The 26,961-nt window shown below is 34.8% G+C and overlaps 1 protein-coding gene across 15 annotated transcripts in view; it reads right to left on the bottom strand.

Annotated features, from left to right (window-relative positions):
* Positions 1–26,961, bottom strand: part of tbc1d4 (TBC1 domain family, member 4) — a 58,248-nt gene that overhangs the window by 17,986 nt on the left and 13,301 nt on the right. For 2 of the 15 annotated variants that reach the window (XR_012385470.1, XM_002663395.6), the window contains exons 2-13: positions 25,188–25,799; positions 21,286–21,375; positions 20,245–20,349; positions 19,005–19,137; positions 18,820–18,911; positions 18,621–18,731; positions 15,649–15,768; positions 14,433–14,483; positions 10,587–10,795; positions 8,129–8,281; positions 2,522–2,676; positions 1,104–1,307 (exon numbers count right to left, since the gene is read on the bottom strand). Coding sequence is in view for 8 of the 15 variants with exons in the window: in XM_002663395.6 (XP_002663441.2) it covers positions 1,104–1,307; positions 2,522–2,676; positions 8,129–8,281; positions 10,587–10,795; positions 14,433–14,483; positions 15,649–15,768; positions 18,621–18,731; positions 18,820–18,911; positions 19,005–19,137; positions 20,245–20,349; positions 21,286–21,375; positions 25,188–25,799 (2,035 nt within the window). In the remaining 7 variants the exon portion in view is untranslated. Of the gene's footprint in view, positions 1–1,103; positions 1,308–2,521; positions 2,677–8,128; positions 8,282–10,586; positions 10,796–11,421; positions 11,495–14,432; positions 14,484–15,648; positions 15,769–18,620; positions 18,732–18,819; positions 18,912–19,004; positions 19,138–20,244; positions 20,350–21,285; positions 21,376–25,187; positions 25,800–26,961 lie in introns of those variants that run through there. The other 13 variants (XR_012385471.1, XM_068223650.1, XR_012385472.1 and 10 more) reach the window with 7 other exon arrangements.

Raw genomic sequence — 26,961 nt, 5'->3', positions numbered from 1 at the left:
AAAAGAACAATAGGCCTAATACAAAATATTAAAAGATCAGATTATGGAAAAATGATCAGATGGTAATTTCCGTCCACGGATAAACAGCACATTTACCCATAGGAATGACATCCCGCCATACTCATTCTCTCTTCATAAAGCCGTATATATGGCTATTACACAACCATAATACACTGGGATATAGCCTGGTTCGTTGGATCATTTTTTTCTTTCTCACTACAATCGATCCACTCCAGAGTTTGTTTTAATCGAGGTGAGACTACCTCATTCAGACATTCTCGGACCAATTGATTTGATGTGGATTCGAGCGTGATTGCGGGTCTCATAGATGCCAAACAAATCGCGCTAACTGGGCAAACAAGACAGGTTCTGAAACAGTGTCATGTTTTGAAAGCACCCCAAGAGTGTATTTGCACACATTTGCACCGATCGGGTCAGTAACGATCCTGTCTACTGTCCCGAGCATCTCGCATGCTGGCCCCAGGCCATCGGTCTTACTATATAGCTATATTTTGATTAATCAGGAAAAGGCATTTCAATAGTTCAAGTTAATAACATCAATACTGATATTAATAGTATTTTTATGTATTATAGAATTACTAAAAACAGTGAAAGTTTTATCTTTAAAAAAATAAACACTACATTCCATGTCCTCTGAAGCCATAAATATCAGGAATCATTCGAGTGGAATGAACCATCTTTAGGAATCCGAATAGTACAAGAGTTTGCTTTTATTTCTTTTGTGTGTGTGTGTGTGTGTGTGTGTGTGTGTGTGTGTGTGTGTGTGTGTGTGTGTGTGTGTGTGTGTGTGTGTGTGTGTGTGTGTGTGTATGTGTCCAATTTGTTAGCCCCTGATAACTGTTCCATTCCCTATTTAGAAAAAAAAATGCTGCATAAACATTATTTTTCCTTTTGTGTTCCATGAAAGGAAAATTCATCAAAATTTTTAAAAGGCACAAGGTTTAGAAAATGTTGACAGAATAAATTTTTTTGTTTAACAAACAGTGACTAAGTGAAGTGGGCCTGCACAAGTTAGAACAAATCTAAACAAGAGAAATGTGGGAGGAAACAAATGTAAATAAATAAAAAAGAGAATAACTGACCTTCCAGGCGCTGGTTCTCCTTCTCCATTCTGATGAGCAGAATTTGTTGGTGGATGGCTTTCTTCCACAGGCCCCTGTAGTCAGCTGGGCTCCGCTTCTGTCCGGCTGAGGACTGCTCTGGGGACTGAGGGCCCGTCTGATCCCCCTGATCCTGAGTCAGTGCCCGAGGAGAAAGTGGCAGCAGCTCCCGACCGTCCATGTGGTCTGGAAAACAGCAGATGCTCAACAGAATGTCTTGGATTCACGCTTTTAGTTGCATGGAATTAATTTATAATAATAAAATGTACTATGATGGGACTAAGACCATATCTAAAACCATAAGGCAACAAGAATAAATGACTATACTTTTAACATTAAGATAACACACTTAAAAAAGGATTTTTGCTTTCATTTGTTCATTCTCATATCATTTATAAACTATGTTCATTTGTGTTGGAACAACATCACTGTAGAAAAACATTTACTCAACTTAAAATTGTAAGGCAACTTGAGTCAACTTAAAAAAGCTCTGCAGCAAGTTGCCTTACAATTTTGAGTTGAGTCAATTTTTTTACAGTGATGAAAGAATTGTGTGGAGCCCAGCATTTTTTAGTGTGTGTGTGTGTGTATTCTGTATGTTTAAGTGTGTAAGTATATTAAAACGAAATAATCATTACAACAGATTTCATTTGCTGTTGTTACAAATTTACAAAAATATATAAATGATACTAAAGTTGTAATTAAGATTATTCTAATATGCTTTACATGAAAATACTGTAAATATAATAATAATATTTTTTGGGTGGTACGATGGCTCAGTGGTTAGCATTGTCGCCTTACAGCAAGAAGGTTGCTGGTTCGAGTCCCGACTGGGTCAGTTAGCATTTTTGTGTGGAGTTTAAATGTTCTCTTGTGTTGGCGTTGGTTTCCTCCGGGTGCTCCAAAGACATGCACTATAGGTGAATTAAATAAGCTAAATTGGAAATGGTGTATGAGTGTGAAGGCAAGAGTGTATGGGTGCTTCCCAGTACAACTGGAAGGGCATCTGCTACGAAAAACATATGCTGGATAAGTTGTCGGTTCATTCCACTGTGGTGATCGCTGATGAATAAAGGAAAATGAATGAATAATAATTTTTTTTAATTATTTGCAATTTTACCAATTTCTGAAAATCCTACATCTATTTTTTTTAGTCATTGTTATTATACACAACTGTATATACATGCTATATCGTTGTTGTCAGTGTTATTTATATCATGTGTATACATATATTACACATTCTATAGTGCTTTGGGGTGTTATTTTGTGCTCTCAAATACCAGTCAAACAGAGATTTACCTACAGTTAGCAGAACAATGATTTATCCTGTTAATGTTGACTATAAATAGGCAGCTGGTAGGACCGGGTGTAATGTTGCACCTGTCTGCATGTTTACCCACCCACGTTTTGCATCGAATCAGAGGGTTTGTTCATGGGTGACGCCACCCTCAGGAAAATCTTCTGCCGCCAAGAAACTCTGCGCGGAGGAGGCACCAGGGTCAAAGAGTCAGTGCTGCAACCTGACAGAGACCTCTTTCTGCCCTCGCCATTACCACTACACACACACAAACACACACACAGAGAAATAAGAACACATAGCAACAATGAGCAACTATTATAATCTGTATGATCTCAATACGGGTTGTCAAACCAGTTATAACAAAGTGGATCTGTAATTTTTTTAAATATAGAAAACTCTTTCAGCAATGCATTTAGGCAAAAGCTCATGAGCAAAAAGAAGCAGAGAGAGTCATAACAGATGTTAATCACTTCATGCATAAGCTACATAAAAGAGTTCCTGTTTTGTGGAAAGAGAAATGTTATTAGGAAGTGTAAATAATGAAGAACTGAATGATGCCTACAGAGAAAACTTTGCAGAGAAATCAATAATCAGATCTTGTAAAATGAATGCAACATGATTATCTTTTTATATCTTGTTTAATTAATTCATTTATTTATTCATTTATTAATTAACTATTTATTCATTTATGTTTTTATTTTTTGTGGGTAATTCTTAAAATACAACTTGTTACAGTAAGAAATCGGATGCAATCTCTTTTTTGTAATCAGTAACATTCTCGTAACACTTTATTTTAAGGTTTCCTTGTTACACTTGTTCTGTGTACTTACTATACGGTTAGTTTTAGATGCTCATAAAACTATGTATAATTAATTGTAATTATTAATGTAGTAAGAGTTTATAGCAAGTATGTGTAATTAATGTTATTCATTAGTAATTTAATTGTTGCACCTTAACAAAGCCACCTTACAATAAAGTGTGACCCAGATTAGTTACATTTATTGGGTTATCAAATATTGTAATGCTGTTACATGCAACAAGTACTCACTTAATTCAGTTTATACTATACTTCACCAGTTAATGATGTCTACGTTTAAATTAATCTGCATGTAAACAAGTTACACAATATTTACAACTTAACAACGATTTAAGAAACAAATAAAATAAAACACAATTTGTGGTTTATTTTATGCCAGCATGTATAGAAAAACCATAATTTTGAATTGTCTTTACACAAATAATTATATAATTATGCATACAGCTATAGGAAAACAATACATTTGGAAATTCAGTTTCTCTGGATTTTTATTTTATCATTACATGTGAGTAAAATGCAAGTACATTGCTTATGAATTTTAAATAAAAATATAATTTTAAACACAAAAATCCTAGATGGTCAAAATTAGATGTTTTCAGACATGTTTATATTACAGGGTCCTATAAACATAGTACCTAAATTAACACCCCCAGTATATATACAGTAGTACCATAAAAGTCGATCATTTCGCTTACACTTAGCTCATTTATTCGTTAGTTTTCTTTTCGGCTTAGTCCTATTATCAAACAGGGATCGCCACAGCGGAATGAACTGCCAACTTTCATAAATTCATTCATTTTCTTTTTGGCTTAGTCCCTTTATTAATCAGGGGTCACCACAGCGAAATGAACTGCCAACTTATCCAGCTTATGTTTTACGCAGTTTTATTATGACTGGGAAACATCCAAACACACTCATATTTCTTGTATAGGATTAAGATGTGATAAAATACAATAAGTAAATAAGATGTTTTTTAGTTTAAGAATTTCTTAATTTTTGTTCATTTTTTGAAAGCAGCACAGCACAATTATTAAAATAACACCATAACTTTAAATTCAAGCACTTTCAATGACCTATGTTTGTTTTTTTAAGTACTTTCCAGGCCTTGAATTCATACGTCTGAAATTCAGGTACCTTCAAGAAGCGTAGGAACCCTGATATTAGTTGTAAGAAAACACAATACCAATGTTTTAACATCAGAAGAGTTGAGATGTCCATATTTGGTAGAATAACTCAGATTTTCAACATCAACAACAAATGCTGACTTTCATTATTTTGACTAATTGTCTTTTTTCTACTTTAAAATCTACAGAAAGAACAACGTGTACTTAAAATGTAATCAAAATCCTTTTTAATCATCTCGCTAGTCTCTCCTTGTTTTCCTCCTACCTGCGTAGTTACCACAACAATACACAGACAACAGCAAAGGACACTTCAGACAGCATTAATGAAAGCGCTTTGAATGTTATGCATTAAATGTCGGCTAGAGAAACGGACCAATCCTGATCGCCGCTCAACAGACAGATGTGAAACACAATCAATTAGAAGAGACAGCTGGTGACATTCAGCACACACAGCAAGAGAGAGAGAAAAGAAAACCTCTCTTCAAGAAAACAGAGCCGAGCCAAGGATGTGACATTTTAAATGTTATCTCCTCCTCTCAGAGAATTCACAGCACTGGATCATTACAGCCCTCTGTGTCAAACAAATGAAGGGCAAATACACAGAGAAACACACCATTTGTCAGTGATATCAATGTGTCTGTTGTAAAGATGAAGAGGAGCTTGATTTTAAAGCCACTTGAAGTATCAAACAGCATTGTCTTGTTAAGAGATCATTGGGAGAGAGTTGAGTGTAATATTTTACACATGGTTTCACTGAATGTTCTCTATTCTAATCCACTCACCCTTGACAGTCCGTACTATAACTTATGCTCACTAACGTGAATGACAGGAGCATTTGTTAAAGGGATTGTTTACTTACATGTTTTTCAAAACCGTATGACTTTGTTTCTGACAAACATAAAAGACAACGTTTTTTTTTTTTTTTGCCAACTGAATTGGTCAGTTATTCCTCAAGTAATTTCTTAATTCCTGTACACACCTATGTAGCTTTTGTAACAACACACAATCTGAACATGCAGCTCAACTCCTTGTTCAAGCTCTTGTTCTCTCCAAACTGGATTACTGCAACTCTCTACTAGCTGGGCTTCCAGCTAACTCTATCAAGCCTCTTCAACTGCTCCAGAACGCAGCAGCACGAGTGGTCTTCAATGAACCTAAACGAGCACATGTCACTCCGCTGCTAGTCCGTTTGCACTGGCTGCCAGTTGCTGCTCGCATCAAATTCAAAGCTTTGATGTTTGCCTACAAAGTGACTTCTGGCCTTGCTGCTCCTTATCTGCTCTCACATCTGCAGATCTATGTGCCCTCCAGAAACTTGCGTTCTGTGAATGAACGTCGCCTCGTGGTTCCATCCCAAAGAGGGAAGAAATCACTTTCGCGAACGCTCACGCTCAATCTGCCCAGTTGGTGGAATGAACTCCCTAACTGCATCAGAACAGCAGAGTCACTTGCTATTTTTTTAAGAAATGACTAAAAACTCAACTATTTAGTCTCCACTTCACTTCCTAATCTGCAATTGCCTCTCTGAATATCACATTAACTGTACCCAAAAAAAAAAAAATACTAATACTACTAATACTTCTCTTCTTAGACTTTACAGACCTGAAACTTGCCTATAGCACTTATTCATTGTTGCTCTTAGTTGTGTAAATTGCTTCCTTGTCCTCATTTGTAAGTCGCTTTGAATAAAAGCGTCTACTAAATGACTAAATGTAAATGTAAATGTAACAAATAAGCAAAACAACAATCATTGATTTTCACTTTTCAAACAAAAGCTCACTTTGACAATCAAAGTATTATAATTGTATCTGATATATTTAGCTGGTATATTTTTGGTATCCGCTTAGGTGTTAGGTGTGACCTCACACAAAGTAGCTTTCGGGTTCAAGCACCATATCAAATGTATGGGGAGATTCAACAAATGGTAATAATAAACGTTTACAAATCGATACTTTCGCAAATCACAATCACTATATATATATATATATATATATATATATATATATATATATATATATATATATATATATATATATATATATATATATATCCATGCCTATTTTCAGATGGTCAGATAGGGATTTGTTTCTTATAAATTGTTAAAATATTGGTGTTTGTGATGCAGCATGTCCACAGACTGTTGTGTACATTTCTTTTTGAAATTCACTGTATTGTGTGATATGACTAAAAAGTGGTCATAAACGAATATTTTCTCAATTCAAATGCCTTCAAGTGCCTTGGACCTAGAAAGGCATTTCCTACGTTACAGACACGTCACAACTTAAGCATAAAATATAGCTGCTATATTTTTTTAATCTTTGCATTAGCAAGATTGAATAATTTTACATCTCCCCTAGAGTAAAACAGGAGAGTTTTACCATTTTATAATCCATTTAGCTGATGCCCAGGTCTGGTGGGAGCACTTTTAGCTTAGCTTAGCATCGATCATTGAATCAGATTGAACCATTAGCGTCTTGCTCAAAAATGGCCAAAAAGTTTTGCCATTTAAAGCTTGCTTCCTCTGTAGTTATGTTATGTACTGACCGATTGAAAATGAAAAGATGCTATTTTCTAGGCTGATATGGATAGGATCTATACTTTCAATCCAGCATAATAATAAAGGAACTTTGCTGCAGCAGTTGCAATGATATTACGCAGCACCTGAAAATAGTCTGCAGCACCAAAAGCACTTGCACCATCAGTTAAAATCTGTGTACATTTACATATAGACACACACACACATACGTATACATATACATAAAGTATATAGTGCTACTGTTAGCTAAAATACAATAACTTACTGGTTAAATCCACAGATACAGTGTGTTTTGTTTTCAATTGTGACTCCCTGAATGATTATAGAAATGATTAGCAACAGGCTTGATTCTGATATCTCACATCCAAACACAACAAAAATGCAGCAGCGTCATTTCAAAGTATCTTCAAGCTCAATTATGCTGAAAACACCATTCTGAGCTGGTTAAAGATCCTGACCTGGCCAAGCTAGACTCTATACTAAACAAACACCACAAAAACACCGCAATATCTGATGTTCAGGTATCCATTTTACTCTATTTAAGTATTCATTTAAAAACATTTAAATTTAAAATCACTTCAATTGTCCAAACAAGCCTGTCAACACCTGCCTGGGAAACATCCATAAACACATGTACACTACGGCCAATTTAGCTTATTCAATTCACCTATATCGCATGTCTTAGGACTGTGTGGGGAAAAGGAGCACCGGGCGGAAACCCTTGCCAACACGGGGAGAACATGCACACTCCGCACAGAAATGCCAACTGAGCCAGTCGAGACAAAAACCAGCAACCTTCTTTCTATGGGATGACAGTGCTAACCACTGGGCCACCACTGGGTTGCCTTATCCAATATTAAAAATCATAAATTATACTCAGTTTTCAAGCACAATAGACTACAAACAGTATTAGTAAAGAGTTTGGAAATAGTTGATGGATGTGATATACAGCAGGTGATAAACGCTTCTTTTTACCAATAGTTAGTAAAGACGTCAACATGCAACTGAAGTTTAGCACCCCTCTTGTCCAGTGAGCAATATCGAAATCCATCAATGCTGACATGAAGAGCGATAGAGAGTAGGTGAGTACAGAAGTGGTTCTTCTCAAGTGGTGCCACAGTGACTGAAGCCATTGGGTTAAAAAACAGACAGGCGCAGAGAAGAAGGCCAGCGCCATCAGCGCCATCAGCTCCAACCGCGGGACCCTGAACGGACCGATGCTCTTCTCACCTCTTTAGACTCCCGCTGTCCGACAGGGAGGCTAGCGAGCCAAGGGAACCCTGGTAAAAGCTTTTCAGGAAAGTAGGGGTGTGGAAGGAGGATGAGAGGCCGAAGTAGGACTCGCTCTCAGAGACACTGCGCACTCTCGAGAAACCAACGGTGCTGAGGGAGCCAAACATAAAAGGCCCACAACAAATACATGTTACTTACACAGGCCTAAACACTGCCATTGAGGAACAAGATAGGACACATCAGTGCTTCTAAGGAGACCAGCATAACAATTTGAGCTTTTATCAAGAAACTGAAGAATCTTTCAGGGTTTCAATTTAAAAGCAAATGTTTAAAACATAAAATATATGAGCTTTTAAAAGTTTCATATAAATAATTCTACACCAAATACTATTAGTTAGAGTTAGATAATATATTAGCATGTGACAAATATACATCAACAAAGCAGGATATTTTAGTGATAATTAGTGATTACTTTTTGTATTTGTTGGATGCTCATTCATTTCCATGTATAAAGCAACTAAAATCTACAATTAAAATTTTATGTAAAAAATTAAATGTTAAATGTATAAATAAATTGCATATATGCACGCATGTATAAATATCACCCAGCAATTTAAAATTGATCTATATCATCTGCATTTAAAATGCCCTTTAAAACTTCCCAAATACATTAGTGATTTAAGGGGTTTTCAAAATTATTTAACATTTAAATACAAGTTAAAGAAATGGCTAAAAGCAAATCAAGTTTGTAATCATGTGTAGTTCTTTTCTCTAGCTTTTTATGAAATTCTTATTATATATTTAATCCTTTTGATGTATGTAACTTTACTGTTATTATATGTGTAATAATGTGTTTTTTTATTTTAGTTGTCTTTTTAAAATCTGGCAGGGACAACAGATGAAAACTAGCTCTTGTGTTTAACTATGGCTTATTTACAGTTTTACTGTTGATTAATGAACAATGTCCCTGTTAAATAAAACGTAATAATAATTTATCCAAAAACTTAATAAGTGACCATAAACTGACAGCCCTAGGTTTACAGTTTGTGTTAATACAGTACATTTGACTCTTTAAAAAGACATCAAAGCAAAATTAATGAATAATTCAAAATATATTTAAGTAAAATAAAATCAAAGAAATACACAATATGGACGAATTGACATTTATTTTGAGACTTTAAAAAAGTTATATTTCTAAAACACTGAAAGAAATGGATTGATTAATATATGGACCCTTTTCACAAGCCTGTTATGAAGCGTTTAACAGTGATCACCATATTAAATCCTTGAAAGTTTTTAATATTTAGATTTTCTTTAAATGTATGAACATTTATATGTCTTAACAGTTGACGTCAGAATTATTTGCCCCCTGTATTATTAGCCCCTCTTGTTTATTTTTTCCCATATTCTGTTCAACAGAGATAAGATTGTTTCAAGTGGCTAATAATTTTGACCTTAAAATGTTTTTTTAATTAGATTTTATTCTAGCTGAAATAAAACAAATGAGACTTTATCCAGAAGAAAAAATATTATGAGAAATACAGTGAAAATTTCCTTGCTCTGTTAAGCATCATTTGGGAAATATTTAAAACGAAAAACAATTCAAAGGGGGGTTAATAATTCTGACTTTAACTGTATGTATGTACATTGTCATCTTTGATTCAAATTACAAAAAGCAAATAACCGCTTGTGTGAGACGTTTTTAACACAGAGTCTTATGAGACAGGAGAGTAAATTTGATGTTATTCTCTCCTCTGACTGCCATCATCAGTTTACACAATTGGTTTCTGAACGTCTTAACAACATCATTGTAGAGTTTTTTTTTTTTTGTTATTATTTGAGCAAATAAGATCGTAAAACAATTATTTGTTTAATTCTACCATTCATTGTGCTCTAAGATTCATATTCAGTCGTCACTATGACGACTTCCGCTACTAAGAAGCCTGGAAATGTGAAAAGGGTCTATTGACAACTGTTGAATGCACTGAATCTAAAACAATGTAAACAGCCCAATATTGTTTTTTACTTTTTTATGTTTTGTATTTTGTTTATTATTTCATGTTGAATATTGTAAAATTTTAGATTTTTAAAATGTAAAAATGTTCTGTTGTAAAGTTTTAAACAGTTCTCAATAAAAAAATACAGTAAAAAGAAAACCCCATTAACAAAATGATAGTTCATTAGAATCAATAAATCTTTAAACAATTAAAATCACACAAGCATCACATCCTTTAATTTTAGTCATTTACAAAATGATTTAAATTAGTTCTAAATCAGACTCTATGGCATGCCACATGAGTCATAGCAGTCATGCTAAAATCAGCTATAAGCATAATGATGATTATGACAAACTGTTTTCAGCAGATTTGCTGTGACCCTCCTCACATGACTCCAGAAGAACAGCTGGAAGGATATATGACTATCACATGAGCGCAAACAGGAAGTGATGCGTTACCTGCTCTGCAGCAGCTCTGGGGCCAAAGACTGTTGGCGGCGCAGAGGAGCCTTATTGGCCTGAGAGGAGACGTCAGTGAAGGAGATCTTCTTCTTGATGGGCGGGTGGCTGAAGGTGTGCGCCCGCCGCCGGAACTGTGGGGCATCTGGGTCTTCTTCAAGGTAACTGGGTGGAGTCCCGGGTGGAGAGTCGCCAGGGGAGTCGCCCTGCTGGGTGAACAGAAAATAAACACATCATGAACACAAAACACATGCTTCTCAAGGTCTCTTTAAACTCAGCTTATCAAAGCTCAAATTCAACAAGGAACAATTGCAGACAGAAACAAACAATCAACCGAGATATGCACAGACAACCTTCATGTTTCAGACAAGGCAAAAAAAAGGTATACTTTATGCCATTCTCAACCATAAGCTAAATAAACAGTTTTACTGATTAAAATATAGCACATTAGATATGACATTTGCATATTGCATATGTTGAAAATATATTTTTAACTGAAACTAAATTTAATATATTTTTAAAATCTAAAATATATTTAATTTCAGCCTCCATATACCAAAATATAATTCATTCTATTATTACAAATTGCATTGTAAAATAATTTATAGTATTTAAAGTGTATGTATACATGAGGTTTTACATTGCTACTGTAAAATATTTTCTTTAAAATTATATACATTTTCCAAAACAGTACAAAAAGTGATCAAAAATATACTTGTAGAAAATATATTTTTGCAAATAAATATTTTTTTAAAAATACCTTGCCAATTATATATTTTTAAATTTAAATACTATGAAATATATTTAAAGATAGATTTGAAAATACACTTTCTACCGTATGGGTAATTCATCCAGCGTTCTCCCTCTCCCCGCAGCCTGACTCTCTCTTTGCTTCCCCAAGCAGAAGTAGCAGTATTGGCGGTAACGTGACAAAACACACGCTTTGCCATCTATTGTATGTTAATAGTGTGTGTGTCACAGCAGAGACACACACGTGAGCCTCTGGAGGTGGACCACAGCACAATAGAGGATTCTGGCAGCTGTTTGCAGTAATGGCTCTATAGGAAGGGTCTTTCCTCCTGACACTGTTTCCTGTCTCTACAGTGGTTCCTGAAGCCTTGCTCAGTCAACAGTAAAGCCAGGAAACGGCTGCTGAACGCTCTCTGCTGCTTCACAAAGCCTGTTCACTTCCTTCAGCTGCCTACTGCTAAATTTGGGGAAAACAAATCTTCCAAACAACATTACGCCTCTTTTGGGATGGTAATGTTAAGCAAACAGGGGTCAAGCATTTGGGACTAGTTAGTTGAACATAACTGTCAAAATGGCTGAAAAAAGTCATTGTTTTTGCAAAATGGGTCTACAGTATATTAATAAATGCCAATATTTTTCAACAGGGTTACACAAAGACTTTTTTTCTGATTACTGATTAAGAATCTCTGGTCATTTCCATACTTGTAGATTGTTTGCTTTGTTACAAAACCACCAGTTACAATGTTGCAATTTCTTCTTGGCTCAGTTCACAATTTCTGTCACATGCAAGCAAGCCTTCATCCCATTAGTCACTTGTAGTCAAGCGCATAAAAGTTAATGTTCTGCTCATATTTTCTATAATTATGACCCTGGGTCCACAAACACAGGCATAAGTGTCATATTTTTAAAATGTAGATTGTTAAATCATTTGAAAGCTGAATGTATAAGCTTCGTACTTTGTCAGAATAAGACTATTTATAACTGGAATACAAATATTTTTAATGTCTGGAGATTGAGGTTTAAAAAATAATTAAATAAATAAATAAATAAATAAATAAATAAATGCTGACAAATAACCATTAAAGTTGTCTAAATGAAGAGCTTCTCTATATAATAATAATATAATAATAATAATAATAATAATATTACTAAATAAAAAATAGTTTTGATATATTTACAGTAAAAAAATTACAAAATATGGAACATCATCTTTACATAACATTCTAATAATTTTTGGCAATATCTATAATTTTGCCCCATACACTGTATTTTTGGCTATGGCCAAAAATATACGCATTCAACATAACACTGTTTTTGTGGTCCAGGTGCATATTTTGGCTCTATTTTTCATTGCTGTTATATTATTTTACAGCTTTACTCAAGACTCAAGGTTGTGATTTTGACAGCTGTTACAGCTGAACAGCTGAAATATCTACTTCTGACTACATTTCTGTGCCTTTTAATAGTCTTTGCTCAAGGTTGACCTACCATTCATTTAAAAGGCATGCTGCATTTGTTAATAAATGCTGTGTTATTCAGTTGGGGTTGCATAATGATATTTTTCCACTAGTTTTAGATTTCTGAATTGGGATTTGAAAGAGTATTTTATCACCTGCTTTGATCCAAACCCGATTTTAAAACTGTTACAAAGTTTCGATTTCTGTTTTGCTCAGGTTCATTTTCACAACACAATATTTGTCACATGCAAGAAAACTCATCCCCACAGCCATATTTTGTCTTTCTTTGTGGCTGTTATTGTATTCTTTTATCTTTTTGAGCAACTATCAAGGCTTTGTTTTTGATCGTTTTTCCTTACACAAAATTTATTATATTTTTCCAACAAAATTAAACCTTTCACTTTATTAATCTAGAGTTAATTCTGAAAAGCATTAGAAAAACAAATGATCACAGACCAAAAATTTAGGTGTGGATCCAGCATTATTGTCATGTTCATACATTCAAATTGTCCATAATATTTTCAGGTGTTCAGTGGTCAAAAATTAAAAAAGGTTAAAAAAAAAAAGATATTTTTTTTGTGTTTTGTGATTCATGTTTTCATCTCCACTGACCTTAACACTGGGTTGGTGTTGTATATTATGGTCCAAAAAATAACATTCTTCTGTTATTCTTCTTTCTGAACATTCTTCTATATTCTGTTCTTAATAAAAACATCAGTCATTTAAAATGAAAGTTGGATGAACTATAAACAACGTGCAATTTTAGGGGGGAAAACTTTTAATCAAGGGATCATATATAGACCCAGAAATGTGAAATCCTAAAATTAAATGAATGTATATAATATATAATAAATAAATATATTAACAAATTTATATATATATATATATATATATATATATATATATATATATATATATATATATATATATATATATATATATATATATATACACACACACACACACACACACACACACATACATACATATACATATATATATACATATACATATATACATTTATATAATTTCTTGTACAAAATTATTTTTTCTTATATTTATATTAATTTAATGCTTGTTTTAGATTAGCTATATGTTGGTAACACTACTGAAGATCCTTCAATTCTCAGAACTGATTTACAGTATATACTGAACATGGAGAACAGCCCCTGGCATGAAGCTGCAGGACAGCAGCATGTTGTGGAGAGCTGAAATACAGCGCTCACATTGACAGCTTCTCTGAAGCCACGTGAGGACCCAGTGTGAAGAAAGATCTGACTGATTTGCTTTCCACAGAGACCCGAGCCTACCATCACACACACCTCACATTTCACACCCGACTGAGACCGAGAGGAGGGCAGGGTCAAAACAACCCACCTGAAACAAGCGAGACCCCCTGACCGGGCTGACAGCTCCAGTTTCAATAATATTGCTCATGCTGATTATGAAAAACATAAGCGTGTAGTTTATCATAACACAGCACTGGTATCATTTGCAGCATGTGGCGGTACAGTAACTGACACCGAAGAAACATGACTGGTGGCAGCGGCAGGACGGAGACGTGATTCTTAGCAGAAGAAGAACAAGAGCTGAGGTTAAAATGACATATCCTGGAACACACGTGCTGTGTGATACTCACGCGGTCAAAACTACCCATGCTGCCCAGGCGCATTCGCATACGGCTCGCCCCCTAGAGAACAAACAATGAAATTAACTAGTGAAAACAAAAGCAATACACTTGTTCAATTGTCATGCTTTAACAAATAAGCCTTTGATCATTATCAAATTTGAATGTTTTAATAAAAACAAAAGCAGATATTTTGAAGAATGTTCAAGCTGCTCTTTCCATGCAACAATTGATAGTTTTTATGAGACGTTGCACCATTATAGAACACTTTGAGGTCATTTCTCAATTTACTTTCATTCATTTTTTAGCAGCTTAAATATTACTATATGAATTGAGAATTTTCAAGTGATCTCCTTTTTTATATCTCTAAACGGTAACATGTTAAATGGCACATAAAACATTTTAAATTAATAAAATAACACTGTAAAGAATATGCTTAAATTGAAAAAGGGTGTTGATATCTGAAAGCAACACACTCAAGTAACAAAATGATTTCACCCTTATTTGAAATCTTAACTACTGTTACCAGACACACCCTTTACTGCTGATTGCAAGTGTTTTGGGACTCTGTGGTCAAAATGTTTTTCAAAAAAATACTGCTTAATATACCTTTTAAATGGCTTAATACAGACATGGTGCATTCATATTATGGGCTGATATGCTTGCTTTTAATGGCATGTATCAAGGTCAATTTTGTCTTTTAATGTCACTGTCATGACATATTAAACAACATACCAATATACATCCAGCAATATTCTCTAATGGATTAAAAAACAGGCTTTGTTGTTTTTAACCTTAAACACAGATATTGCTTTGTGTGTAAATACAGCAGATGGTTGAGTCATTATAATACTGTACACAAACAAAGCTATTATTCAGATGGCAAGGGTGGGGTAAATGGGTCAATCCCCATTCATAAACCACTCAGACACAGACAGATATTTCACACACACTCTCATAGGCGTAAAGCATTTCATACTGTAAAAACCACTGATTATATGATCTTACCCCCACCCCTACCCCAAAACCCAATCTTACAGGAAATCTATGGATAAACTTTAAAGCCAAAAGATGCCATTAAGCGTGTTTTTAACATTTTTAATTACAAAGATATAAGGAATGTCTTCATAAACCATCTCAATATTCTAATACCTAGGTCATATCCATGTCATTACACAAATTTCTGTCCTTGTAAACCACCCAAACACATGCACACACACACACATACCCGTGAGAAGATGTTCTCCAGGGAGCTGGTCAGAGAGCTCCGTGCTTTGTTCTTGAACACATCCAGTTTATTGCGACCCGCGCTGGAGTTATCAGAGGTCACGCTGCTGCCAGAAACATTCTGCTCACACACAAAGGTATAAAAGAGTGAATAAGCGAGAATGAATGAACTGAATGAATAGATAGTTTTCAGAGAGATCCGTGAAATGCGTGTTCTGAACTTGGTGACATTTTACTCAATAGATTTTGAAATGATGGAAGCAAGACCACCAGGTGTCAAGGATAAATCTGTACTTCTCGAAAAAAAAAAACACTGCCATAGGAGAGAGGTTAAAGCACACTGAGAGCTTTGGCAGCCTTTCTTTACACAAGTAACTGTAGTATTAAAAGGTTACGCGGGTAGCGTCATTGGTTGAATGACATGTTATGGTAATAGTCTTTATATTTACATAAAGGCTCATTAACATCAAGATAGATAACGATTAAGATAACTATAATGATAATTATATCTGCACCCACACCAGCGGATTATATTGTTCTTTTTGTAAGTGCATACTGCAGTTTTGCCATCTACATGCTTGCACTCTTTAAAAAATGAATAGATTTTTATCTAGTGTTTTTTTTATTCATCAGTCAAGAAAAAAAATTCTCAAAGTGGTTTTAATGATATTATTTCTTTGTGCCATTATTGTTAATGACATTTTGTTCAAATTTGCAAAATTTTACAGAATAGTATCTTAACAATTGGCATTTCTGTGTGAAGTTTGATGTTCTCCTCATGTTCATGTGGGTTTCCTCCAGGTGCTCCAGTTTCCCCCACAGTCCATAGACATGTGGTATAGGTGAATTGGCCATAGCGTATGTGTGAATGTGAGAGTGTATAGGTGTTTCCCAATACTGGGTTGCAGCTGGAAGGGCGTCTGCTGCGTAAAACATATACTGGATAAGTTAGCGGTGCATTCTGCTGTGACCCCTGATAAATAAAGAGACTAAGCTAAAGGACAATGAATGAACAATTATAGTGGGTTGTTTACACTTGGCCAGTTTGGTTCAATAAATAAACGATTTTAATTGCTCTGTTTTTCCAATTTATTTGAATAATTGTGTAAACATAAACAGGTGGCTCGGGGTCCGTTCTTCGTACCTCGCTTAAATGATCTAAGATTATTTGGCAGATCCTGGATCTTTTAATCTTGATAAATGATCTCTCGCTAATTTGGTTCTTCAAACGAGTTCGTGAATCAGATTAGAATGTCTGGATAAACTGATCTAAGATCGCAGCATGTGTAGTGAAGGACAGATCTATCGATCCTCGAAATCATGATCAGCAATGCAACGATTGGCTGACGGCACAGCAGCGTAATGACATCATCTGATTAATATTCAATTATCCATGTGAGCAAAATTACATCAAATTAGCAGTAAATGGCTTGTTAAATATGACACGCAATAACCTTCCACATTTGTTGTGAGCTGCAAGCTTTCCGCTTTCATGTGTCAAGTGTATTCATCATGTATTTCAATGCAAATCAATGTATTTAGTTCCACATTTAGAAAAGATTTTCTTTATTATAGTAGCCGTTTTTTAATCGGTGTAAAGAATAACTGGTTGTTTACAAAAGCGTTTTCATATTGGTAAAGGCGTCTGCAACTTTTGTGAAGCATCAAATCACCGGCATATTAACCATCAAAACATGTTTATGACTGCATAAATGTATTATTGCTTTAAAAAAAGTCACATATTGTGCATTTCTATTATACACAATTTGTACTAAAGCGATCAAAAAAGTTCATATCATTAAGTTTTCTCTTTGCACCACCAGGTGGCAATCTTTGTACTTTCATTTCGAGGGTGCAGATTGCATACGTTTTATTAATATGTATAACTTTATATATAAAGTTATAGTCATTAATAAAATAAATTTAGTTAAAAAATATGTACCATTTTCCCAAGTGTATATAACTACTACTGTAAGAAAATATCAGAATTCGGAACATACTTTCTGTATTATCTTTGCTTGAACTAAGCCGATCTAATCCTGTTTATATGAATTAAACCTGCTCCCGATCAAGTTTGACCTAGCAGAACTGTTGCTATGACAACAACTCTCGGATCAGCTTTGAAGAACGAAACGATCCTGGATCGTGTCAAATCGTCAATATCCAAATCCAGCTAACTGAATAATCCACGTACGAAGAACGGACCCTTGGTCCACTTCCAAATTAATTTTGATGTGAGTAAACATGGACTTATATATAAAAAACTTAACCTGGCTCTAGCTATATATAGCCTTGCAAGCTCACAATTTTGTTAAAGGAATAAATACAGACACAAATAAGCTATAACGATGATTCACCAATAATAAGTTTATGAATGCAAATTCATGTTAAAAATAGAAGTTACATTAGTTAATTTTTCATAAATTAACTACTGTAAAGATGTACTGTGGTGGCACGGTGGCTTAGTGGCTAGTACTGTCACCTCACGGCAAGTGTGGAGTTTGCATGCTCTCCCTATGTTCGCCTGGGTTTCCTCCGCGTGCTCCAGTTTCCCCCAGAGTCCAAAGACATGCGCTATAGGTCAGTTAATTAAACTAAATCGGTCGTAGTGTATGAGTGTGACTGAGTGTGTATGGGTGTTTCCCAGTACTAATTTGCAGCTGGAAGGGCATCCACTGCGTAAAGCATATGCTAATAGGTTGAGGGTTTATTCCGCTGTGGTGGCCTCTGAAATAGAGACTAAGCCTTAAGGAAAATGACTGAATAAATGAAGATGTACTGTGTGTTTTACACATTGAGCAGGGCAGCTGTATTCATTCAGGAGCTCTGTTCTAATCTATAGCTGTATTCTGATCACTCTTACAATCTGTCTTATCCAATTAGAGTTGGGTTCACAGTTTCATGACTCCACGAAGCAGTGTCTGTGTGTGAAAATCAAATAGTGCATTTATGTTGTTTGTGTAGTTTCACTACCTGAGTAACCTCTCCAATGTGAACATGAGATTTCTGCTTGGTCTCACACAACTGTCGGAGGTGGAGAATCACAAGCTCATTTTCTTCATGATCGGACGCTGGCTTCATTTTCTAATGCATAAGAAAAAATAAACTAAATATGCAATACAGCAATTATTCTTTTTTTTTTAAACTGCAACAACTTTTCTTGTCCGCCTACCTGCACCTGCTCGAATATGTTGACCTGCTCGTTGTCACTCAGTTGGGACAGGTACTTCTGAATAGCTAGTTTTGCTCTGGGAGGATATAAGCCTGGCACATTGAGAGAGGAAAACACTGCAAAATTGTACTTGAACTAGGCCACTGAGTACATTGAGTGAGCTGATGGAAGCTGGTGTCCTGTACCTTCTATTCTCTCACAGAGCTTGTGCAGGTCATGCATTGGACAAGCCTCGCAAAGCTTGATTTGGTTCTGGGAACTCTGGAGAGCTGCTGCTGTTGTAAAGGCCTGTTTCAATGTGAGCATCACTTCATCCACCTGAGAAAAACATAAAACATTAAGTGACGATTTTGTTCGCTTTGACTAGTTTGATGAAAACACTGCTTTATTTGCACATCTTTCAAGTGATAATCCAGTTTTGTGCATAAAGTTTATTCGAATTTTTTATATAAACACAGCTAGTGTCAGTTTTAGACTCAACTGATGGTACCAATGCTATCAGTTAAATGTAGAAAAACATATTTAGACTTGACCAATAAAAATGTGTTCCAAATATTTGTGAAGATAACTTTTTTTCTTATCTGAAATCTGCTGCCACATACTTTCCTAAGTGACTTATATAATCCAGTTTACAGAAAACACAAATCAGTTTCAGTTATACTTCACTGTCACTGTCCCACAGGTGGCATGTTTTCAGTTCAGTTCAATTCAGTTCAGTTTTCATAAATAATAATAATACTTGTGTAAACCTGAACTTTTTTGACAACTATATACAATCTGCATATATAACCTATATATTTCAAGTGTGAAATCAAAATGTGGGGTGACAGTTAAAGGGATTGTTCACCCAAAAATAAAAATGCACTAAACATTCACTCACCATTAAGTGGTTCCAAACTTTTATGAGTTTCTTTTTTTTTTTTTTGGTGAATACAAAAGTAGATATTTTGAAGAATGTTGGAAACTGAGTAGCCATTGTCATTTGTAGTAGGAAAAATACCATAGAAATCAATGGTTACATGTTTAAAGCATTCTTTTATATACAAAATATGATTGAATTTTCATTTTTGGGTGAACTATCCCTTTAATCATTTTGTGCAGTGCATTAGTTTTACAGTGTGATTTTCACAGTGTTTTTCAAAAGTGGCATCATGGCAAGCATCAGTGCAAACCACAAAAAGGGAAAATCCTCTATGTTTGCATATGATCTTTACAATGACGTCTTATCTGTACCTTGTGTGCATAAAAACACAGGGCTAATTCTATTGCTCCTTTAGGTGGCATTCATTTGGCAGAGAAATCAGCCTAGCGGCGAAGGTAATTTCCACAAGACAGGCAAAGGAGAGTCATTGTTTCCATTGTAGCTTAGGATAAATAATTGATCGGTGTGGAGACAACAGGTGCTGCAAACCGGTCAGGACTCACCAGAGACTCACTAGCGCACTGGAACACATAACACACATACTGGGCAGGGCCAGACTCCACTACATCTCGACAAATAAAGCCAAAGTGATCTGTCTGTTTAACACCCTGCAGACACAAACAACAACATCCAGAAAATCTCAATGCAACACAACAACACACATCGGCATTAAAATTTACTTTAATTTACATAAAACATACTTTATTTAGTGTTTAAGTAAATGTTAATAATTATTTTCTTCTATTCCGATATAATTAATAATCTTAATTTTCCAAAAAAAATTTTTTTCCAAATTTCAAATATTGTCATTTAGAGCTTATTTTTTAACTGAAAAAATAAAAAATAACTAAATGTATTCATTTTAGTCTAATTCAACTGTTGCTACTGAAAATCAAGTTCTTTTCTTATCTTAACTCTTCTGAACTTAAAGACTGCTTTTGTGTCTAAAAATAAATACAACATTTTAATAGTAAAACAATAGTATTTTGTTATTAATGCAAAAATAAGTCTTTAAAAATCCCAAAACATTTTTATTTCAAATATGGAAAAAAAAAAGTCATCAATAGGTTTAAAGAATTTTTATTGTCAAATTCTTAACTCTTCGTTTTTTTTTTTTTTTTAATATTGGTTACTTTATCATGTTTTTAATGTAATACTTTATTGAAACCTATTGAATTGATGAACTTAAGGGTGTGCCTTACAATGACTTAATCAAAGTAAAATTACTGATGTCTAAAAACAGGCCTAAAACATCCATTAACTATAGTAAAATTACAGTAGTTCATACCTCTTGGTGCCTTAGCATTTATAATACAAAACAATAATACAAAATATAATATATAATAATACAAAACTGCAAAAAGTCACAATACACTGTAGAGATTTAGGATTCATATTTAATCATAAAATGTGAAAAATGTCACATCAGTGGTGCTGTAGTTGCTTTGTATAACACTGTGTGATAACATATGGTGACATTAAATATGAGACGGAAAAGAGATTATCTCAAAAGCCAAACAAACCTAATCCTAAAACACACAGACCTGTGAACAGGAAGAGATGTCCTTAAAATTCTTCTCCAGAACCACACTTTTGGTGTCGGGGCTTATGAGATTCACTTCAAAACGTCCAACCTGCACAAAAGACAGACGCGGCAGGGTTAACAACACAAACAGCAAGCTAAACCTCTGATAACTCAGCCTCTCTGATACTCGGCCAAGCATTGTTTGTGAGCTTTATTTGCATCAAAAGAATCCTCTTTATCATCAAGGTCACAGAGGTCACAAGTGATTTATAAACCAAAGGACCACAGAGACACCTCTCCTTGAAAAGTGTTTAAAGGAAAACGCGTGACTGCAAATTGTATTGCATACTAATTAGCAAGGTTTAGTATTTCACCTCTCAAAAAGCAAACATTTACATGTGCAGGCCTGTTAAAGGTTAATTGGTAAAAGGCAATTGGTTAAAAAAGCCAACGCTATTGGCATTGGCTAGTAAATGTTTTATTTTAATCTTTTAGTTTACTTAAATTTAAAACTATTCTTTGTATATTTATGCAAACAAAAACAGTTAAAGGACACAACAAGAGTTGAAATCAATCTGTTCTAAACTTATTCTTAGCCTGTAACTCAACTGCTGGTGAAAGAACTCAATGTCTATTGTTAGTGGCTGACTAAAAAAAATAATTATCAAATATAGTCACAATGAAGAGAGTTATATAATAACAGCCCAGAATATCCCAAGATTCATTGTGTGCTGATGACGACAGGGCGTTTAAAAAAAAATCTGCATTGCACTTTTTTTAATGCAAGTACTTGATTTTAGGTTATTTAATATTTAATGCGTTATTTATTCATTCATTTATTAATTTTCTTTTTGGCTTAAGTCCCTTTATTATTCTGTGGTCGGCACAGCGGAATAAACCACAAACTTATTCAGCATATGTTTTACATAGCGGATGTCTTTCCAGCTGCAGTCTATCCCTGGAAAACACCCATACACTCTCATTTACACACATACACTACAAACAATTTAGCTTACCCAATTCACCTATAGCGCATGTCTTTGGACTTGTGGAGGCAACCAACTGCGCCACCACACTGCCCTCAATGCTATATATCTAAATTATTCTTATACCTAATAAAATGAATGGCTTGTTTTGGCTTTCATAGACTTCAAGGGTGCATCTTTGAAGGATGCACCCACTAGATTGAGATGCAAAAATGTAACCTTGGACCACAAAAACATTCATAAGTGTTCTTTTAGAGGTTTTGGAAGTTGAGATTTATACATCTCATGTAAACTGAAAATAATAACGTAAACTGAAAATAAATATGGTTAGGATAAATACTATTTGGCTGAGATATATCTATTAAGATGCAGAAACAAACATGTATATCTGAACTACAAAACCATTCATAAGTGTAATTGTTGAAAACAGATTTATACATCAAACGTAAACTGAAAATAAATAGGGTTAGAATAAAAAAAAAATTTCGCTGAGACTACAGCCATTTGAACATCTGGAATCTGATGGGTCAAAAAATTTTAAATATTGAGAAAAGCAACAACATTTACAGAAGTGTTGGCTACAGGTGGTCACAAATCAGTTAGCGTTTATTGAAGGGAAATAAAAGTAGTGCAACTACATTTTAAACTGACATCAAATATTTTCATTGCTCATATTGAACAAGGATTGTTCAAGTGCTAAATGTAAAAAAAACATTCTTCACAAATATAACACATTTAAAACATACAAAAACATGGTTCTTTAAAATATGCATGTGTCCGATGCAATGTCACAGCAATTTGTAAATTTTGGATTCATTGGCTAATTCATATTAAAGGTGCTGCATGTAAGTTTTTGACTTCTAAAGCATTAAAATATACCACAATGTGTTTGCAGATATTTAAGAAACATGCCAAGTGAGCATACTTGTGTTTATACAGCGGCGCAATTAATCGAAAAGTAATCTAAACCGAACCTATTATTGATCTAATTTTTGCAGGTCAAGTTTTTATTTGTATTTTTTAAATTTTTTTTGCCTTTATTAGATAGGACAGTGTTTAGACAGGAAGCGAAGTTGGAGAGAGAGAGAGAGAGAGGGGGTAGGTTAGGAAAATGTATTTGAGCCAGGATTCGATCTCGGGACACCCTGACATGCTACTGTATGTCAACACGCTAACCATTACACTATTGCGCCGACTGCAGGACAATTTTTTTAATTACTTTCTCTACCGCATGTGGAGTCACGTGACCCCACTCTGTTAAGGCTGACTTATACTACTGAATCAAACGCACGGGTGTGGTGCGGAGCAGCCATCGCATACAGGTCTACACATCGCATACACTACATAGTGATGATGATTGGAAGCTGAGCCAGAGATTCATTGAGATGACATTTACCATTACCATTACAATAAAATTATTTTTTACATAAAAGTATTTGTTTACAGAAGATGCAAGGAATGCACAATTTAAAATATTATTTACAGGATTTTCAAGTGTTAATTTAATTAGAAGAGATACTGCTTATTTTCTACTTGTAATATGAAAAACAATAAATTATTTTGTTTACAAAAAAGCTATTTAATTTCACAAAAAAAAAAAAAGTGATTGTTGGTTTTAGGCAATGTGTGTTTTAATTTCAGCTGTTAAGCGTTGATGTTCAATAAATAATCATAGAGAGTAGATAGTGTGTTTTCTTCAGTTATTTTGAAATCAAGTAATACAACCTTCATGTAAAAAAAAAAACTTCATTCACCTTTAATATGTAAGAATATTTAATAATAAATTAAAAATTACTTATACAATAATCCTTTATTAATAGTAATTGAGTTAAAATGTTTAATTGATCGAGATTTTGATTTTAGGCCAAATTGCCCAGCCCTACTTGTTTATCAGAAAAACAATGCTGAAGTCAGATATTCTGCTTTGAAAATGTGTTTTCCGTGCCTAAATGCTGTCTTTGTTTTGGTCATTTTAACCTGGCCATTGCCAGTTTAGCCAATTATATTTCAGCTACCCGGGTTGCGTTGGTGGAGGACCAGATATTTCATTCATTCATTCAGAAAGGCTCTGAAAGCATGCGTCAGCGACTGAAATGTGACCTCCAGTGGACAGTAGCAGACTCAGATATGAGACAAAGATTAATTTCCTCATGAGGTGGTTATTAATAAGCAAATTATCTAAATATTATGAATGTAAAGATTAGGTGAGCAGGTTACATTATAACCCCGTGTCCTAACAACATGCTTCATGATGAGATTTGCAGTGATGAGCAATTTGGCTGTTTGTATCATTACAGAAATTTAAATACAGCCATTCAGAAGAACATCATATAAACTCACGCAATGGTCGGTTTACAATGTATTTAATACATATTAAACCTCTTTAACATTATTAAATGTAGGGTACTTGCTGAATTACTCATATGTGTTTAGTTCTAAAGTTCAATTTCAAACAGTTTATTTTATTTTCAAGATCTGAGGTGAACTATCTGCTGCTGCTTTCAATATATGCAAATAAATATCTTGTAAAATGGCATTCAAACTCACAATGTTTGCATTTAACACTAAATAAAGCACATGAGGTTTATCTGAGGTGATCAATGTCAGTTTTCTATTATTCACCTGTGAGAAATAGAAGCCATTTCTAATAGATCAATTTGAGGTGTTGGTTAGGACAAAACTCCTTTTAATATGGAAAATATTCCTTCTATCGGGTGCTGTTGCTTTGATTTAGAACACAATTTAAATCACTCGCTCCTGTCCTTTATCTGGCAACCTGCGCCTCAACCACTGGGCATCAAACTTATATACTGCACCTTTAATTTGTAAGATCTCATTTGTACATTGTAGAACAAATTTAGTTTGCTTTTCTGACAATGCATAAAACAAAATACATGTCCTTGTTCGTTCGGGCTGGTGTATCTTGCCACATTACCTGAAAAAGCATTGTGCGGTTCTTGTCGGCATCAGATGGCTGCACGTTATTTGGTGCGCTAGCATGTCTCCTCCTAGTCGTCCCTTTGCCAGCCTCTCTGGGTCTTTTCTGCAGGCCACCTGCCAGGCTGTTACACCGCGTCCGAATCTCCTGCTGCTCCCCAAACCCAGAGTCCTCCAAGATACACTCAGGAAAGGCCCCTCGCAGGCTGCCCGTACTGGAGGAGTTCGCCAGGTCCAGTTTCCCATTGCCCACCTCAGACAGCTCTTCCTCAGTCAAGCTGGGCTCAGATTCTGGTTCATCCACTTCACAGAGGGATGAACTTAACGGATCCTCGCCCATAATAAACTCCACAGGGGCTTCAGTGGAGTTCCGCTGCCCATTGAGTAGCCGCAAGCGTTTACGTTCAATCTCATGTTGGCGAAATTTGTCAATGCAGTCATCGATCAAAGTGGACGGGGCTTTCTTGTGGTTGACGGTCACCTTTCCACAGTAAAGCACTTCAAACTTTTGGGAGTTGTAGAAAGACTCATCGCTTTCTTGCTTGGGCTTGCTTTCCTCCTTAAGAGCTGCTTTGGACACCTGTCTGATGCTGCTAATAACCTCAGGCACCTGGGGAAACAGGGTAAGGCATCAGATCAACCGTAAAACTTCTAAATCAACATTCCAAAAGGCAAACAAGGACAAAACCTCCATTAAAAGGCTCGGTTGTTATGTTAAACTTTTGCAGGGAGACGTGCAGGTTGCATAACTAAACTAGGCTCAGCCCCTGAGGAGCAATTTAAGAGTCAGTAATACAAAAGCCAAAGCAGACTGACTATTTGAAAAGGAAACGGCTGAGGAACCTGAGTGTACATTAAAGAAACCAAATGGAAATAAATCTATTAGAGGGGCCTCCACTTTGGTATCTGATACTACTATCGATCACTTTGAATCAAGCCTGGAGCTAGGAAAGCAGATCTCTGCTATTATATGCCTGAATATTAGAGATCTTTTGAAACTACAAATGCAAGGACAATTTTTTGCCATTAATGATGGTTTAACATTTTAAAATCAGCAACACCATACATCTACACAACATCTAGGGAATTTGCAATGTTTTAACCAGCTGAAAATTTAAAAAAAAAGATTGTTCATTATGTTGGCGCCAGTAGCCTAGACGTTAAGTGCACCGACATATAGCACCAGTGTGCTCACAGTGACCCAAGTTCAATTCCCGGCTCCTATGCCAACCCGGTTCATTGTGCAAAAATATTGTCTAATATTTTTTATAAGCAAATATTTAATTTCTAAAGATACAATTCACCCCAAAACATGCATAAATGTATAATAAATGTAACAGTGTGTAATAAATGTAACAGTCTAAATAATGTTCAGTTTCCTGCAAATGACAACTGTTTCTCTTGTTACACCTCAATGTATGATCACGAGTCACAGGTATTAGTTTTATTTTACCTTTAATATCTCTGAAACTGCAGATTCATTGCTGTTTTCTTAAATTTGTATTTATTTTTTTTAACCACCCATCATCAGCTACAAATCTTATTTAATGCTCTACTAAAGAAATAAAAAGGTATTAATATATAAAGTAGGTTAATTAGGTTAACTTGGCAGGTTAGGGTAATTAGTCAAGTTATTGTATAACAATGGTTTGTTCTGTAGACTACCGAAAAAATTATAGCTTAAATTCTAGCCATATCAGACATTACATTAATATTATCAGACATACTGTGAAAATTTCCTTGCTCCGTAAAACATTATTTGGGAAATATTT

Source organism: Danio rerio, chromosome 9 (genome assembly GCF_049306965.1).
Source record: "Danio rerio strain Tuebingen ecotype United States chromosome 9, GRCz12tu, whole genome shotgun sequence".
Classification (NCBI taxonomy): domain Eukaryota; kingdom Metazoa; phylum Chordata; class Actinopteri; order Cypriniformes; family Danionidae; genus Danio; species Danio rerio.
This window is presented reverse-complemented; position numbering and strand designations above follow the sequence as displayed.